The sequence below is a fragment of the Lissotriton vulgaris genome, chromosome 3_1 (assembly GCF_964263255.1).
Source record: "Lissotriton vulgaris chromosome 3_1, aLisVul1.2, whole genome shotgun sequence".
Classification (NCBI taxonomy): Eukaryota; Metazoa; Chordata; class Amphibia; order Caudata; family Salamandridae; genus Lissotriton; species Lissotriton vulgaris.
Window position 1 is genome coordinate 319445624 of NC_141689.1, and position 19009 is coordinate 319464632.

General features: G+C 48.0%; 1 protein-coding gene across 1 annotated transcript in view; it reads right to left on the reverse strand.

Moving 5' to 3' along the window:
* Positions 1 to 19009, reverse strand: part of AGXT2 (alanine--glyoxylate aminotransferase 2) — a 389079-nt gene that overhangs the window by 206909 nt on the left and 163161 nt on the right. The window contains exon 8 of the mRNA XM_086960517.1: positions 10480 to 10580. Within this exon, the coding sequence (XP_086816643.1) occupies positions 10480 to 10580 (101 nt within the window). The remainder of the gene's footprint in view (positions 1 to 10479; positions 10581 to 19009) is intronic.

The following is a 19009-nucleotide window of genomic DNA, read 5'->3' on the forward strand; positions in this document are numbered from 1 at the left end:
TTCTCCTTTTCCAGTAAAGTTCGTCATAAAGCTTAAAATTTCATTCTTGCCTTCTTTGGTAATTGTTCACAGCCCTCCGGTGGGCCCCAGACCTTCAAATGTCAGTGCCAATTCAAAAAAAAAAAGTTCTAGTGCGCTGTACCCAGGCTGAAAGGTAACAGCCAGGCAGACCCATTTCATGGTGGCTGGGCGGTGCGTTCCCCGCAGCTGAGGCTGCCGCGTTACAAATCAAACCCAAGGTGCCTCTGATCTTAGAAACGCCACTCCACACAGAACTGGTGAACACACCTTTTTATTTACTGCATCTGCACATCCAGGCTGGTAAATGAGTCCCGACGCGTTTCGAAGCAGACATGCTTCTTCCTCATGGGGTAGGCAGCAGTTGACGAGAATACCACAGCGTCACTTCCCCTTTTACAAGTATGCTAACTCCAGTGATGCATACTGGGCACTGTGTGGAGTGGCGTTTCTAAGATCAGAGGCACTCACACACCTAGTCAGTCATGCAAAGAATCAATCACACCTCCATTTCCTCAACTATACAGTTATACAAACTTTACTTATTCAAACATATACTAACACATATTTACTCTCTTATACAATCCCTGATACAAGTTCACAATGATCCATACAGCCACTCACACATTCACTGGCTCTTATGCACAGTTATTTATATATGTCAACTCTCACCTGTACTGTGTTTTACAAATGTACTTACTTTGACATGTAGCACTGAGATATCCATTCACTCACCAATACACTCATGCACACAGTCAACCGCCCATACAGCTGTTTCCACATGCACTTTTGAAACCATACATCTAGTGAATCAACTGCTCACACATCTATGCACAGAGTCATACACCTCCCAGCCACCCACACACACACTCAGTCTCCCATACAAATACTTGGGCAACCAATCAATAACCCATATAGTTACTCATATAGCTACTTATCAACACATGCAACAGTTTACAGAACAACAGACATAATGATGCACAAATTAAGACAGTTTAGTCACTATCCCATGCACTCAGTGAGACACATTTAATCACTCACTCATACAGTCAGTCATGCACCTACTAAATCCTTCATCCAGACACTTATACATCCACTCATTCTTCAATATGTAAGACATATTTTAACTTTACAGAAACATACAGTCACTGGATGTTGTCATCAGTGATGTCATCAGTGATGTCACTGACCATGTCATGAATGATGTAATATGTGACATCATCAGCAGTGGATTGCGGGTGCGCGATATATAGTTAGTGCAACTAACTATATATGGAATTTCAATGGTTTTGTGTGAGTAAAATAAGGTTTTGTAAATGCGAATTCCTAACTATATATGGTCTATAACCTATGGTTTTTTCAGTGAATTTTCAAGGTTTTGTAAATGCTAATTCCTAACTATATATGGTCTATAGCCTATGGTTTTTTCAGTGAATATATATATATATACATACATATATAAACATATATCATCTGTATATCTATATAAATACAAACATAAATGCATGCATACATATACTTATATGCATACAGATGCATGTTATTTACATGAAAGTTGAAAAAACACTAATAAAAGCAAAGCTAAAAAGCCACCTCATTACAAACAGAATGGCTTTAACTTAAACGAGGGCGAGATCTATTGCATTTTCAATGCTTGTTTACTTTGGTTCCATCAAGAAGGCATTCAGATGTGTCACACATTTGCCATAAATTCTGAATGTTAGCACTCTAGTTGCACATTAGATCACTGTAGTAAAGCTACTGCTCACCAGGGACGTCTGCTGCTGGTATTCAAAGTGCATGTTTCAGTCTGCATGTCAGAATTTTTTTAATGAAATAGAAGAGGATTTGAGAAGTCACTCAAAATGATCCCTAATTTTTCTTTCTGAAGCACTAATCATACTTTCTATGGCAAAATTAACCCCCTCATGTTGTTCCTTTTTAAATTGAGTGTTTTCAGACTTACCACTTCATTCCAATCAAGATGGCTTCTGGTGTGCCATACTTTTGTCATAAGTAAGACTGTTAGCGCTCTAGTTGTTCTTTAGAACACTCTGGGACATTCTGTCATTGGGCTATACTTGGGGTACATCTGGGTGATATTTGGGCTACATTTAGGCTCTTTTGTCTCTGGTGGCCATCTTGGGAGACTGTATGTCAGAATTTTTTAATGAAATTGAAGAGGGTTGGAGAAGTCACTCAAAATGTGCCCTAATTTTTCTTTCTGCAGCACTAATCATAATTCATATGGCAAAATATACCCCCTCATTTTGTTCCTTTTTAAATTAAATGTTTTAAGAGTTACCACTTTATTCCAGTCAAGATGGCTTCAGGTGTGCCATACCTTTGTAATAAGTAGGACTGTTAGCGCTCTAGTTGTTCTTTAGAACACTCTGGGACATTCTGTCATTGGGCTATACTTGGGCTACATCTGGGTGATATTTGGGCTACATTTGGGCTCTTTTGTCTCTGGTGGCTATTTTGGGAGACTGCATGTCAGAATTTTTTAATGAAATAGAAGAGGATTTGAAAAGTCACTCAAAATGTGCCCTAATTTTTCTTTCTGCAGCACTAATAATACCTTCTATTGCATGATATACCCCCTCATTTTGTTCCTTTTTAAATTAAATGTTTTAAGAGTTACCACTTTATTCCCATCACGATGGCTCCAGGTGTGCTATATCTTTGTAATAAGTAGGACTGTTAGCGCTCTAGTTGTTCTTTAGAACACTCTGGGACATTCTGTCATTGGGCTATACTTGGGCTACATCTGGGTGATATTTGGGCTACATTTGGGCTCTTTTGTCTCTGGTGGCCATTTTGGGAGACTGCATGTCAGAATGTTTTAATGAAATAGAAAAGGATTTGAGAAGTCACTCAAAATGTGCCCTAATTTTTCATTTTTCAGCACTAATCATACTTTCTATGGCAAAATATACCCCCTCATGTTGTTTCTTTTTAAATTAAATGTTTTAAGAGTTACCACTTTATTCCAATCAAGATGGCTTCAGGTGTGCCATACCTTTGTAATAAGTAGGACTGTTAGCGCTCTAGTTGTTCTTTAGAACACTCTGGGACATTCTGTCATTGGGCTATACTTAAAAAAAAATTAAATTGATACTTGTATAGCGCACTACTCACCAGCAAGGGTCTCAAGGCGCTTGTACGAATACCGCTGTGGAACCCATCCTGGCTTTCCCTGTGAGGCGTCCACTCCTGGGCACCCCCAAGGATTAGGCCAGGCATCCTTAGCATTGTGGGGGCCGTTGTGGAGATTAAGCAAGCTATTGCCCAGAGTTGCAGATTGGGAATCCATGATTGGAATAGGCACCGAGGCGAGAATTATCAGGTCCGTGGAATTTTGAGCCCAAGACCCGCCGAGGCGGGGAATTGAACCCTGGTCCAGGCTAGACCTCTGCATCACGGTCTGCCGCTCTAACCATTGAGCCACACTTCTCCAGAAGTATATACAGAATATGCAGTGTGGAAACATGCAAATATAATGATAAAAGAAAGGATGCACACATTAAGTATGATGTTACAGCCTGCTAACTCATACTTAACACGTTTCAAGGCTGTGATGGGACTGTCATTGAATGCCTTAGGATGACAATGTCCTTTTGGTGCGTCTGCTCCAGGGCCTCCAATTCTGTGATGTGATCCCCAGCCACTTCCAACTGCCACAACCAACCCACTGCAAAGCAGAACCCTGAGTGACCGTGATCTCATGGGAGCACCCAGGTGCCATTTCGCACACAGAGATGGCGCGGGATCAAAGGAAAATGACAGCGCCTGAGTTTGGAGCAGACTAAGATGGCAGCCCTGCTTTGTTAGTGGAGGCCGCATTGGTGCTTCAACCAGTCCTGGTGTCCTGAGCCACACCCAGCTGCCACTTACCACCTGCTCGCCTACAGTAGATGCCCCCAAGTATTTGGGATTCCGGGGAAGCCCCCGGCTGCCATCGGCTGGGCTGGAGCGCTAGTTTCCGACATCACCCAAGATGACGGGCCGCTTTATTAGCATTGGCTGTGATATCGCCTACCATGGTCCACAATTGGCTATCTGCTTCCTGCCCCTCCTGGGCATAGGGGTGTATTGGTGGAAAGTCGGAGAGCCTCAAAGCCGCCGTGGATGCAGTTGAGGTGCAGACCTCACAGCAGCGTACCTTTATTTGGGCAGTTGGCTCGTGCAGAGCGAGTTGACAGCCCTGCTGGCAATAGGTGAGTTACTGGGCTGAAGGCACCAGCCCTTGAACAGTGCACACACTGCATTTCTTATCATGGGGCACAAGTGCTTTGTGCGATGACCCTTACTTCCTTGTACTCAGCGCAGGTGCCCATGGAGATGACCTTGCAGCCCCTCCACAGTGCCAAACAGGGCCAAAATCATGCCCTTGATGCCCTAGCCCTGCATTGAGAGATACTACAGTGGAACATATGGAACAATCAGCTTTTGGTGAGTGGGTGCCCTCTTGTATGGATCAGGGAAGCGGATTTACTTTGGAACTCCTGGGGTGCCAAGTTAAACTTCTCTGCTGAGTGGGCATCGAAGGTGCTCCTAGTGTACCCTTCTTACTACTTCATAACTTGCTTGCTGACCGGTCATAACGGACCAGAGAAGACTTGACCATGACCAACCCCCAAGAGGGGATCAAACAGGGTGCTGGCAGCAGTGACATGCCATATTTAAACAGCACATTTGAGAAACAGAAACTCCAGGCCACGAGTGATGCTTCTGGAGAGTGATTAGAAGGTAACATTGTCTCTCTGTCTGTGGAACTTGGCCGTATCATGGAGGACTCCTGGAAAATTTCTGAGAGAATTAGTACACTGGAGGGAACTGCACAATGTTTAACTCCTGTTTTTCAATCTGTGGACAACTAACTCACAGCTTTTGAGGCACAGGCACAGCACCTGGCTGCTCGTCTTGATGAAGGAGAGGCCTGAGGGAACAATGTCCGCATCATGGGACTGCCTGAGCATGTTTAGGGTGATTCTCTGTTGGCTTATCTGAAAAACTGGATGCAGGAGGTGATGGCCCCTGTGAGACTCTCCAGATTCTTGGGCTTGGATGGAGAATAGAGTGCAGCGCAATCGCCTCACCCTGGGGCCCTTCTTTGTCCTGTGGTGTCTTCCGCCTGCATTTTTGAGCCAGATATCATCTCTTGAAGCAGGCATGCAGGCATGGCCCCTTTCCGGTGGATAATGCCTGATTTCATCCTCCAGGTTCAGACATAGAGGGCATTGTTCCTTATGGTGCAGAAAAAGTTGCATGACCTAGGATTGCTTTAGTCCTTGCTATTTCTTGCTCGACTGAGAGTCCAGGCTTAGGATTAGGTACATTTCTTCACTGACCCGACTGCGGCATCAGACTACGTGAGCTCTATGACTAAGATATTGTGCGGCTTGAGGTACCAGAACAATGATGGCCTCTGCCCGCATGGTGACAAAGATCCCAGCACAGGGGGCTCTACTGGGGGTCATCGTGGGATGGTGAATGATCTTGTCTGATGTAGGCCAGGATGGCGATACTTAATCACTTCACTTTAGTTTTTTCTGCACTGTGATGGTGGAGTGGCTGTGTGGTCAATTTCTCCTGTGTTGATATGTCTCTTACTGATTTGTATGGTCCGTGGGGAGTCAGGCAGGGAGTGTCTTGTGATATGTGTTCTATAGACCTCGATTATCTATCTGGGTGTTTTTTCTCCTCCTCTAGACGGTGTATCCCTTCCTGATTTCTGTTAAGTAACTAATTGGGCCTTTGGCCTTTAGTTAGCTCCTAGGCATGCCATGCATAATATGTTGCTTGGACAGGATGGATGCATGTCTCAGTCCTTGTGGGGTGTTGGGGATTCTTTTTGCAGTAGAGGGTACATGGCTGTGGAATTGGTATGGTGGGAATGGTGGGGCGAGGCCAACTCTATTGGTGGCAGATGTCTGTGGGTCCTTGTATTTGTATTTTTCTGGTCCGATTACCATGACAGCCAAAGTTAAATTACTCATGTGGAACGTGCAGGGCATTTACCCTCCTTCTATGCATAACATGCTATCTTATTTGAAATGTAGGGGGGGTCCACATTGCATTCCTACAGGAGACGCATCTCACATAGTTTGAGGGGTGGGTCCTCAGTGGGCACTGGTGCGGTCAGCTATATACCACCCCTTACTCTCCTTTTTTGCAGGGTGTTCTTATCTGGGTCAGACCTTGGGTCTCCTTTCATTTGTATAGGGCAGTTATTGACCTGGATGGCTGTTATTTCTCAGTTTTAGACCGCTTGGATGGTAGAGATATTGCTTTGCTGAATTTCTATGCCCTGAATGTGGACCAGCCTTTGTTCCTGACTGGAATGACTCCTCTCTTGTTGATGGACCCCTATCTGAGAATATTAGGAGGCGATTTCAACTCTGTGGTGGACCTGGGTCTGGACAGGTCACATCCACCACTGCACAATGCGCTGGCAGGCATGCTTGTGGATGCTGCCCGTTCCTGGGCTGCACATTGGAACCTGGTTGACTGTTGGGGAGTGAGGAACCCAGAGTATTGAGTGTATTCATACAGCTTTGGCTTGCACGACCTTGAGGTCCGACTTGACAGAAATTATACCTACAAGGTGATGCACAGCAAGGTGGGGGCGGAGGGGGAGTATTTGGTGAAAACATATTCTAATCACTCTCCTGTGTTGTATTTCTTCCAGTGGTCCTAGCCTCGATCTGGTATCTCTATTTGGCATTTGGACCCAGCAATGCTTGAAGATCAGGGTTTTCGGGTACCATTGGGTGAGCATATTGTGTGATACTGGCTGGATATTGCAGGCTTGGCATTATCAGTGGGGGTGGAGTGGGAAGCAATGAAGGGTGTGAAAAAGTGGATGTACGGTCCCAGTTGCACTCTGATATTCAGCAACAGGAAGCAGTGCTTGATGGTTTTCCCGTGGGTTGAAGGAGACTCCAGACGGAAGGAGACACATGCTGGAGCAAAGAGAGAAATTGTTTGACCTGGTCAAACGCCTGCCGTACTTAGATTGTAGAGCTTATGTAGCCAGGGAGATAAATCAGGCAGAATGCTCTCATGGCTATTGCAAGGTGAGCGTCGTGCACACCATTCTCCTGGTGAGTGATGCCTTGGGACAGGATGCCTTTATGCAGGAAATGAATACAGTGTTTGTCTGATACTATAAGGATTTTTACTCAGCAGGCAGTAGGGGTAGTGAGCTGAATTACATTGCAGACTCCTCCCCCGGTGACCCTAGAATCTGCAGTGGAAGATCAGCCGAGTGCAGACATAACTGAGCAGCAAGTACGGGCATGATCAAACATGCTCGGGAAAGGAGCCTGGGCTGGATGGTTTATTGATAGAATTCGATGATACATATGCCTTGGACCTTGTCCCTAAACTTGTGGCCCTCTTTAATGACTTCCGACAGCGGGGTATAGTTCCATCCTCACTACGTGAAGCCGCTGTTGTATCTCTTCCGAAAAAAGATAAAGACACCTCTTCCTTGAATCCTATATTGCCCCCTCTCAATGCTCAATACAAACTTCAAGATTTTGAGCAGGGTATTGGAAACCCGTTTGCTTCCCCATATGTGCTCCCTGGTTTACTCTGACCAGATTGGCTTTATCCCCAGTTGTAGCACCATGCCCAATATCCATCAATTGTTCCTGGCCTTGGACCAGTGAGAGCGGTTGCCAGCGAATGCACTGGTCATTACTGTGGTTATTAGGAAAGCATTTGATTCGCTCCAATGGGAGTTTCTATATGCCACTTTGTTTGGCATGGGCCTCGGCTTACCCTTTGACAAGAGGACGAATCTTCTCTACACTAGTCTGTTAGCGAATATCCGTACTGGCTCCATGATCCCGGAGCCTCTCATGCTGCAGCAGGGCAACCAGCAGGGATGACCCTTTTCCCTGTTGGTATTTACCCTGGCCATGTATCCCTTTCCGCGAACAGCCTGCTTGGGCCTACACTACCGGGGTCTGCCCCTTATATCCGACTGTGTGTGTGTATGTATGTGTGTGTGTGTGTGTGTGTGTGTGTGTGTGTGTATGTATATATTTTATATGCAGATAATATGCTGCTGTACTTGAGAGGGGATGGCACTGATCTCAGGGGAGTTGTGACAGCATTGTCAGACTTCAGCCGTTATTCTCGCTTAGAGGTCAACTGGGACGAGCCGTGTGTCTATCCCCTCCAGTGGGGTATGGATCTGTTCCCCCAGCTGACACTGCAGTGGGAATTACACACTATTTGATATTTGGGGGGTAGCCATTTATCGTTCACAGGACTTGCTGTATGAAGGAAACTACGGAAGTGGACTAGCCACTCTGAGGTGTTTGGTGGCCTTCTGGACCACGCTACCACTGTCATTGAGTTGCCGGGTGGCTGGCACAAAAATGGTTGTACTGACCCGCCCCTTTACTTGCTTGTGGCACTACCATTAGAATTGCCTCGGAAGTTCTTTCAAGATCTTGATGGAATACTACTGTTGTACTGGGGCACTTTGTGATGACTTGTGGCTCTTTGGAAATTGCACCTACCGGTGACGGAGAGTGGCCTGCTGGCACCCAATCCCAACCTGCATTAGTTAGTTGCACAACTATAGTGAGTGGCCCACAAGAGGCCATATCTGTGGAATGGCATGGGTCGGTTTGAGGGTAGTTCTTCCAACAAAGAGTTGTTAATTAATGTTGATTAGGCCGGCCCCTGCTTCTAGGGTGCAGAATTTGAATGTATTGATTGAATGGCATGCTTTGTTTGGGTCTGGGCTCTTCGGAGGACAAATACCAAGATACTGTATATGTGTGAGCTTCCATTCCTGGTTGCCCAGCGCTCAGAGCAACTGTGGGGATGCTTGGGGCTTCACATGTGGATGGTGGCCTGGCCGAGGTCGCTGCACTGGGCAATTTGTTTGTTGGGGGCAAACTGTGTCCCTTCTCGTAATTTCGAGAGACCTATGACCTCCTTGTTGGGCATGTTTTGCCACATGTAGCCCAGACTCACAGCATACGTGGGGTTGCAGAGTTGCAGAACCACTTGAACATGGATACTTATGCCATTTTTCTCTCATTACACTGCTCTATATGGCTCTCCAGAAGGGGGTGTAGCCAGGCTTGATGCGTGTCTGTTTGTGATAGGAGGAAGGCTTGGGCACTCCTTTGACTGATTCAACTTGCAGGATGGTCCTGGAATACCTGATTCAAACTTATCTGGTTTTACTATTTGCACCAGGCTTACCCTACCCCCGGCACATAAACACTGTGTTCCCAGCTGCAGTGTCGGATCATCGTTGATGTTATGCAGGAGATGCAGGTTTTTCCCATTTGGTGTGGTCCTGCCCACTTTTACTACCATATTGAACCACGGTCCTACATGTGGTTAATAGAGCCAGCAATCAGGACTTTGTGCTTAGCCCCCAGCTGTGCCTCTTTGGTTTGCAGGAGCGTGCTGAGGCTCAGACAGTTATGTACAGATTTATAGATCTGGCCTTGATTCTTGCGTGCAGACAACTATGAGCTGGAAATCATCTTGTGGTCTGGATGCGAATAGATGGAGGTTGGAGCTGGTAAAATGGGTGGATTGCTGGAGCGAAGCAATTCATAAAGAGGAGGCCAGGGGAGTACAGAATTGACAATCCTACCTGCATAGGATGCATATTGTTGCCTGTCCCTGATTGGATCATGGAGGTCATATGGTTGTGAATGAGCCCAGCTCAAGTGGCCCCTTCACCAGCTTCCACACTGCTTGCAACTGTCCCAGGTTTGGGGGAACCTCCTTGAGTGCTCTTGGGTTTTGGAGTGTGACTGACCCAATGCTTCTGCTTGTATAGGGGTTTGGTGTTGGATCAATGGGAGGAATGTAGAGCCATGGCTCCATTGGTGTAAAAGGTGCTGGTCCACGATCTGGCCATCGCTAGCCCCACCTTTACTTCATGATATGCTAGACATGATGTTACTAGTCCCTCTAATCAACCTGTATATTGCTTTTGCCTTACACTTTGCCTGTCAACTCCACTGTACTGCAACCTTTTTAGTTGATTTAAAATGCTATTAAAAATGATTTTTTAAATATATATATAAAAAAAAGTAGGTGTGCAGCCGTGCAGAGTGGGAGGTGTGCGGTGCAGTTTTGAGGAGCTGCTTTTGACAGTCGGACAGGAAGTGCTGGATTCATCCATGTCTTTACTCCAGGTGAGATTTAACTCATGTTCCCACTGCTCTTCCTTCTAAGGATGCTAGAGTGCTAATTGCCATATTACTGCAATAATTTACAAGTCCTCGCCTACGTCATGCATCAATAATTGTGGGTGCAGATAATTAACAGCTGGTTTTGCCCACAACTGTGTGTAATACCGCATAAGAAGATTGGATTCATAATCATTTTATCAGCTTTAAATTTCATATTTTAATAAGTCAATGCATCAGTCACTTGTGCTATTATTTTGCATGTAAAGTCGCTCACCTGAATTGGCTCAGCAATAAATCCAGCTATCCTTTTAGGCACACATGTATTTAAGGTCTCCTTCAACTGGTCGATATACTTGTCATTTGCTTGACAGTTACCTGCGTCAAGAAAGCAGAAACACAATAAACCTCTCTTGATCGCCACAGCCTTATATTCCACAATATACTGAGCAATCTGTTTCATATTTATGGACATTTTTTCATCAGGTCCTGATTTTTTTTTTTTGTAACATCGCTTTTATTGCAGTACCAAAAATTTTGCATAGACATTACAACAATGGATAATAAATCAATACAGCGCGATGGCACTCATTTAGACCACTACCATGATCATGCTTCCCGTGCCTCCAACTAGAAAGCCGAGCTGCGTCGATAATATGTCCATCTCCTGCTTCTTCTCCCAATGTCCGTTTCCCGAAAGCACAGGAGGATGCGGACCGCTTTTAAGTTTTCGCCCCTCCCCCTCCCCCTATCAACCATCCCCCCGAACTCCCCAACACCCCCTCTCCCCCGTGGCAGCGCTGTAGTGGAATCTTAGAGAAAAATAAAGTCTGGTGTGTGCAAGGAGGAATTAAACATTCGCTAAAGGTGCGCTCCTGGTGCGTTAGTGGGGTCAACCATATCAGAGTCCGTGTCTTCTCCTTCCTCCTCCCCAGTACCATCCCGAAGTGCCTGCACTATCATCTCCCACGCTGTTGCCCTCTCCAAAGCTTTCTCAACTGCGGTCCTCCTAGCCATCTGATATCGCAGAGTACTTTTACATGCCGCCCACTTCAAACACTCACTATACCAACGTTTGTACGTGGGCCCCACTTTTGACTTCCAATTCCTGGTTATTTCCCTCTTCGCCAGTATCAATCCCATATCTATAAACCTGCTGGTCGTCTTATTTTTCGGCGTGTGTGGAAACCAGTGTAGCACTCCCACTGCTTTGGTGTATTGTATCTCTCTATCCGTGGCGTTGTTCAGAGCGTTCCCAACCTCCTGCCAATACTCCCCCAGTGTAGGGTAGTCCCAGAGCATATGTCCCAAGTCCGCCTCCAGTGCTCTGCATCTAGGGCAGGCCGCCTGTTCCCCTCCAGAGTACTGCTTCAGTTTCCCTGGTATAAGGTACGCCCTATGAATAATATAGAAATGTATGAGTTGGAATCTGGCGTTCCTCGTGCTCTTCCGCGCCCTCAGCAGCAGTTGGCCCCAAGTGGCCTCAGGAATCTCCATTTGGAGGTCCAGTTCCCACTTAGCTTTCAGGGCAGCGAGCGGCTGCAAGGTTTCTCGCAACATTCGGGAATACAGACAGGTCACTGCCTTAAAGGTTCCCGCCGCCATCCTCGTGTATTGGCACGCCATAGAGGTAGCGGGTTCCTGCAGACCGTCGCCCCAGTGTTCTTGCATGGCGCCAGTCACTGCCGCGTGCAGAAGATAATCTCCTCTCGGCAGGTCAAAACGCTCCTGTAACTCTTGGAACGGAAGCAAGGCTCCGTCCTCATAAAGGTCACCCAGCATCTGGACCCCAGCTTCCTCCCATCCCAGCAGTCTCGACCAATCCCCACCATGAGGTAGGGCCGTGACCATGCCCAGCGGAATCTTCGGAGCATACATTCGACGGATTCCAGCCCGTTTGCGCGCCCGGTTCCAGCAGAGCCGAAACGTCTGTTCCTCCACTGTCAGGTCCCTGACCAGCAGTTTCTGATGAAGAGTAATATAAGCAAGCACATGCCGTGGGGTGCCCTCATCTCTGCTATGTTCTGGGCCTCGATACACCCTCGCGACCTCCTGGGTAAAAGTTTGTAGCTGTGCCGCTAGATAATAGCACTCAAAATCAGGCACTGCCATGCCTCCCTCATCCCTGGCCCGCAAGAGGGTGTCCAGCGCTATTCGCCGCCGGCCCGTGCCCCATAGAAATGCTATAATCAGTGATCTCAGACGGCGAAAGACCAAGCCGGGTATCCATATCGGTAGGGTTCTAAAATAATATAATAGCCTAGGGAGTGCCACCATCTTCAGCAAGGCAATACGACCCGCCAAGGAGAGTGGGAGGGTGGCCTAGAAGTCCATACTCCCCTTTAAGGCGTTAAGGCAACGGGTGATATTACCATCCAGCATATCTGCAGGTGCATGATACACATAAACCCCCAGATAATGCAGGCAATGAGGCTCCCTTCTAAGTTCCTGTGTGGTGAGAGGGCACGGCTCTCCCCGTCTCAACGGGAACAGGCAAGATTTAGTCCAATTGACCTTCAGGCCCGATAACCGCCCGAACAATTCTAGCAGATGCCTCGCTCCCATCAGTTCCTCCTCCGCATCGGCCAAAAACATCAACAGGTCATCCGCGTACAGAGAGATGGCGTGCGGCCTGGCCCTATAGACCAGTCCCTTATAATAGCGTCCAGACCTGCCTTCCGCTGCAAAAGGTTCCATCGCCAACGCGAACAAAAGGGGGGAAAGTGAGCATCCCTGCCTAGTACCGCGTCGTACCGGATATGGACTCAAGATCAGCGAGCCCACTCCAACCCTCGCCGTGGCCTCAGTATACAGGAATTTGGTCCAGCTGATGTAGCCCTCCCCTAGTCCGAAGCGCCTCATCACTCCATATAAATAATCCCACTCTAGGCTATCGAAAGCTTTCTCGATGTCTATGGAGAACACTAAAGGAGTAGCCCCCTCTGGCAACCAGGCTCCCAGCAGCCTAGTCAGTCTACGGATGTTGTGGGTGGTGTTTCGCGTTGGGATCAAACCAGACTGATCACTATGGATCAGGCCTGTCATGTGGGTTAACAATCTATTAGCCAGGATTTTGCTCAGGATCTTGTAGTCCGTCGTGAGCATAGATAGTGGGCGATAAGAGGAGAGGGCGTCACTCGCTCTACCAGGTTTCAACAAGGGGACCATAAGGGCCTCACACATTGAGTGCGGCAGTCTCCCTCGCGACTGCGCCTCATTGTAGACCGATTGCAGTTGCGGGGCTAAGTACTCCATGTATTTACTGTAGAACTTGATCGGCAGGCCGTCGAGCCCCGGGGTTTTATTCCTAGCCATCTGTTTCACTGCGCATCCTATTTCCCCCAATCGTTATAGCTCGACCCAACTCCTCCGCCTCCGATTGTTCTAGTTGCGGTAACTGTAGCCCTTCAAGGAAGGCGTCCAGTTCCTCCACCCCGCCCGTCGGTCCGCTCTCATACAGGCCCTCATAGTACGCCCTGAACCTATCCAGGATCCCGGTCTGGGTGTGGCAATGAATGGACACGATTGGGGTACCCCGCCGAAGCGGATTGGCAAGCCAGTCCAGCATTGTCCCCGCCTTATCGCCCTCCGCATGCGCCCTAGTCAGATAGACCTTGTGATCGAAACTACGCAACCGCTCCAACTCCACCGCTTCTCTGGCTTCGCTAACTCCCTCCTGAAGCTCGGGATGATTCGGGCGTTCTCGTTCTATCCCCCTCAGCCGTCGCTCCGTGCGATCGAGGTCATCCAACAATGTCTTATGAGCACCCGCAACGGTCCCAATAGAGTGTCCCCGAACCACCACCTTAAACGCATCCCACTCCACCGCCCTGGTGGAAGTGGAGCACTGTTCTCCTCGAAGTAACGAGTCACTCGCTCCCCCAAGGCCTCCCTAAATAGCAAATCATCCAAGGTATCAGGTTGTAACCGCCAAGTTGGGACACAAAAGACATCTACCATCCAATTCAGGGACAATAACAAAGGGTTATGGTCGGACAATGTACGGGCCAAGTACTCCGCGCTTCCTACCACTGCAAGCGCGGGAGAGGAGCACAAAAACACATCCAGCCTAACATGAAGATCGTGTATACTAGAATGAAAGGAGTAGTCCCTCGTCATAGGGTGCAGTGTCCTCCAGGCATCTCCCAGGTCCCAACTCTCCTGCCAGTCTAATCTCCGTTTCGCTACCCTGTGTACCGGTGATGAGTGTAATGGAGGGTGAGACCTATCCAATATGGTATCCACCACTGAGTTAAAATCCCCTCCCATGACCATTGGACCCGCCAAGTAACTCGCCAGTTTGCCCGAAAGCACTGTCAGGAAGGCGGGCAAATCCACATTCGGAGCATACACACTGCATAATGACACCATTCGGCCCCTAAGTCTCCCTTCCACAGCCACAAACATGCCCTCTGGATCTATTACTTGTTTGGTGACCTGAAAGGGAACCCCAGCCCGTATTCAAATCAAGGTGCCCCTTGCAAAGGCCGAATATGTCGTATTAAACAGCTGCCCCCTCCACCTTCTCTGCAGCGCCACTCCTTCCTGTTTCGTGAGGTGCGTCTCTTGAAGAAAAGCTATATGCACTCCCCTACGTTTCAGATAAGCATGGACCTTGTGTCTGCGCACCATGGTATGTAGACCCCGCACATTCCAGGTCACACATTTTAGAGCCCCCGTATTAGCCATACTCCCCTGCATCCCCAGACATAACAATAACAATCTTCGACCATGCGCTCATGCCAACACAATACTGAACCCCCCACCCTCTCCAAACAAATGAACCCCGCACCCCACTGGCCCCAACCTGAGCTTCCCCAACTACTCTCGGTTCCCACCCCCCAGGACAGGACCCCCCTCAATTGGAAGAGAACCCATCCAAACTGTTGCAACTAAGAATTCCCTCAAAGAAAACACTACAATTTGCAGTCTCCACTGCGATGACCTTAAGGGCCAGTAGGGCGCGGTCCGATACCGAAGGAGTTCGTCAAACCAGATCAGTCCCGCATATCCCGCCACGTAATCCCCCCATGAAAACTCTCGAACTCCCACAAAAACGTGAAGCTGCACTCACGGGCACAGCGCCCCAGTGTCAGACCATCAGGCCGTTCTCCAAAGCAAGTGTCTCAGGCCTCGACGATCTCTCCCGATGTTTGAGGCGTTACAACGGGGCCCTTGGCACCTCCGAATTCTGAGAGTTCTGTTTCCGACCCCGTACCCTGCTCCTCTGAGTCTGTACCCTTCCCGGGCTGGCTCCGTGTCGCACCTGAGAGATCCACCACCGCCTGCAGAGCAGCCTTCCGTTCCTCCTCAGTCTGCGACACTGATGGTTTCCCAGTTCTCCATCGATTCTTGCGAATACGTTATGATTTCCTGGTCGGCTGTTTCTTTTGAGCCTCCTCTGCCCTGGCTCTGGCTCCGTCCGTTCCAGCCTTGTACGTGTCCCACCATGCCCAAGCGTCTGCCGAGGTGGTAAAGAAAAGCGATTCGTCGTCCACCACCACCCTTAGCTTCGCTGGGAAGAGAAGGGAATATTTGATGCCCTCTCCACGGAGCTCACGCTTGAGCGACAGGAAACTGGCCCTGAGTCTCTGGCTCTCAAAAGTGTAGTCCGGGAACAGGGTGACCCTGTTATTGTCAACTTGGAAGGGCCCTGCCTCCCTTCCCCTCTGCAGTAACCAGTCCCGGTCTTTGTAGTGAAGCAGCTTAATCACCACCGGGCGAGGGGGCAGGCCAGGAGCTGGTGGTCGGGCCGGAACTCTGTCGGCCCGTTCCAGCGAAAAGAAGGGAGAGAGTCCCTCTGGCGCTACTTCAGTGCGTAGCCAATTGTCGAGGTAGCCCACCATATCGTCTCCCCCGGTTTTTTCCGGAAGGCCCACCAGACGAACGTTGGTGCGCCTACTCCTATTTTCGGCGTCCTCTGCTCTCCTCTCCAATACCTTCAGCCTGTCCAGGGCATCCGCCATCTGGCCCCTTAGCGTTTTGTGATCCGGGGTCAATTCTTGTAGGGAGATCTCCACGCTCTTGACCCTGTCTTTAAGCTTATCATGTTCCGCTTTCAGGAGACCCAGGCCTGTCGCTACCTGGGCAATGTCCTGCTGCAGAGTGTCTTTTGTGGTTGTGATGGCCTCCAGTATGCGGTCTTGCATGCGTTGGTGAGCAGGGTGATCATGATCCGCTCCGTCCAGCGCTTCTGGGTCAGCCGCTCCATCCCCCTTTCCTTTCGGTTTCCCCATCTCGGCGACAACAATCACTGGCCCCAGGGGCCCCGACCAATCTCCGCGTAGTTCGTCAGCCGTTCAGGACCTCGCCTCCGGAGAGTTCCCTGAACAATGGGGCCGGGGATCTAGAACACACGCAGGACACTGAGCACTGTCCAGATCTCTCCCGCGGGGTCGGTCCGAGTCTCGGAAGCAAGCGTCGATGATGGGGTCCCGGAACCTCGGTCCGCGCGTGGAGAGTGGTTATCGCCTCACAAAGCCGCCGCCATTTTGGGGCTTCCTCGGTGAACTTCCCTGTTTCCCCGTTCCACCGTTGAATCGCTACCAAAACGAGGAAAGGGTTACCCGTGCCTCCTCACAGGGTTGAGAGAGGCCCTCCGGTCCAGCAATCACCGCTGGCACTGGGACATAGGAGTACCGGGCCACAAGTCACCTCCACACTCTGCGTCACGAGTCCAGGCCTCAGGGCGCCATCTTAGATTGAAGTCTATTGTACCCGAGGCACTTGCTAAAGTTCGATTTTCAGGACGATAAGCAACCGTAGGTCACCCACTCTGAACGCCGTTGCTTCCGTGGCACCTTCAGCCAGTGGATTTTCCAATTTTCGCTGGAATTCACGTGGATTATCAGGATGATATCTGGGATCGGGCACGGAGCTCCGGGCTCACGCTGCCTACCTCCTCGGCATCCAAGCCACGCCCCCTTCATCAGGTCCTGATGCAAACACATTGGATATCAGCATTTTACAGCAACCACCATATTAGTAATCAATGAAGTCATACTCGAAGACAGACCTCAAATGTACCTAGTGGACATGATGCGTAAATTACTAATGTTTACAGAAATAGAATGAGAATACCAGTAAATATCCCTCTCACCAAACAAAATTCAAGGAGGAAGGTCATACGGCAAGCGGATAGACCAGAATGGACAGCCAAAGAACGAGCTTATCAATCTTTAATGGTAGAGGAATAATGGGTCAGCCCATTGCAGCCTCTACAAACCTCACTGAGTGAGAACATTGTGCCGTTTCACAAGGGGCACACCAACACACAAAGTGCCTGGGACTGCTATGGCAATGTATGCTTTTTAAGAGAAAAACATGTTTTCGTTTAGCCAGTGGGTTGTTTTTTATTGAATAGGCATGGAATTTCTCTATCTAACTGGTTTTGCAAAAAACATTACCAAACAAACATTGGCCAAAGCCAAAAAGCTGGCAACCAAGGCCAGACCTACTCGCTTTGCCACAGCTCGTTTTAGGGCTAAGACCTTTTGATTTTAACAAAATTCTTTATGCTTATATAATATATAATGCTCTAACTAATAGGCTCATTCAGCTAGCTCACTTCATCATTTGGTCTGTTGTTGTGCCAATCACATTTTTGCTCCAACCACCACAGCACACAGGATGAGGCAATGGCTCAACCTACTTCAGCTATTGGCTAACCTCGCTGTGAGTGACCACTTTCTTCTCTTGCACAGTGCACACTTATACAGAAAAAGTAGCCACCTAGTAGAATTTTACAAAATCATTCACAAACATGAACATGGACAAAGCTAAAAGTTGATAACCATTGCCATTCCTATTGGATTTGCCAAAGCTTCTAATTGATTCCTTTACGTTTTCAGAGCATGAAAACATTAAACAAAAATACTCACCGGCCCTCCTAAGTGGAGTGTTAAAGACACAAGATTCTCAACATCAGGTGACAGTGTCACAGGACACAAGACTGAAGATGATTGTTGCGCAGTACAGCAACACAGTCAGCGTATAAATTAGATCAACAAATGACTTGCACATGAAAATTGATGATATTTTACTATCTACAATTGCATTTTATCAGTATAACTGCGTCTTTCCCACTTGCCCCAGATAGGTTTCTGCAATGCAATGATTTTCAGCTAGGCTGAAACCCATTTTAACATGCTTCTCGATCAGTCACCCTGATAGCACCAGAGGTTGCTATCAGGTTCTGCTTTCCTTCCCAGATGGCAGTTTTTTATTTCAATGTGTATGGAAAGATGTCCATTTCATGCTTGGATATTGATCATATATTAAAACCATACAAAAGCCTGTTTCAGGTGAATCAAGGAGGCAGGCACAAATACAAGGATTCCCTAATTTGCAAAGGAGGACATGCTTTTTAGGATTTTCCCAGTGCACATTACGTGCCGGCTCAATCTGCATTGCAAAAGGGGTCATGCAAGTATCTGTAGGCCCTTGTGTATTACCAAGTGTCCCAGGGCACAGATAACAAGTGAACACCAATTGAGCCCCTGAGCACTTTCTGTAATATAGCATCTGGTGCCTAGAACCTGCAAATGTAATTCTACAGGATTTATACACTACGGCCTATTACGGTTTTAACTCAGTAAGGATAAGATTAGAGTTTAGGATCAAAAGTCTCAATATGAGACCGGTGGTGGCCTTAGTGAAATATAGATACAGTGGGCAAGTTAGATGATATTGTAAAAAATGTAATTTATCTTTTTACTATTCAAAAAAATATAATTTAATGTTGATGTACTATGCGTAATGATTTCAGATAATGAAATACACAAAGGAAGGATAACTTTTATGGTCAG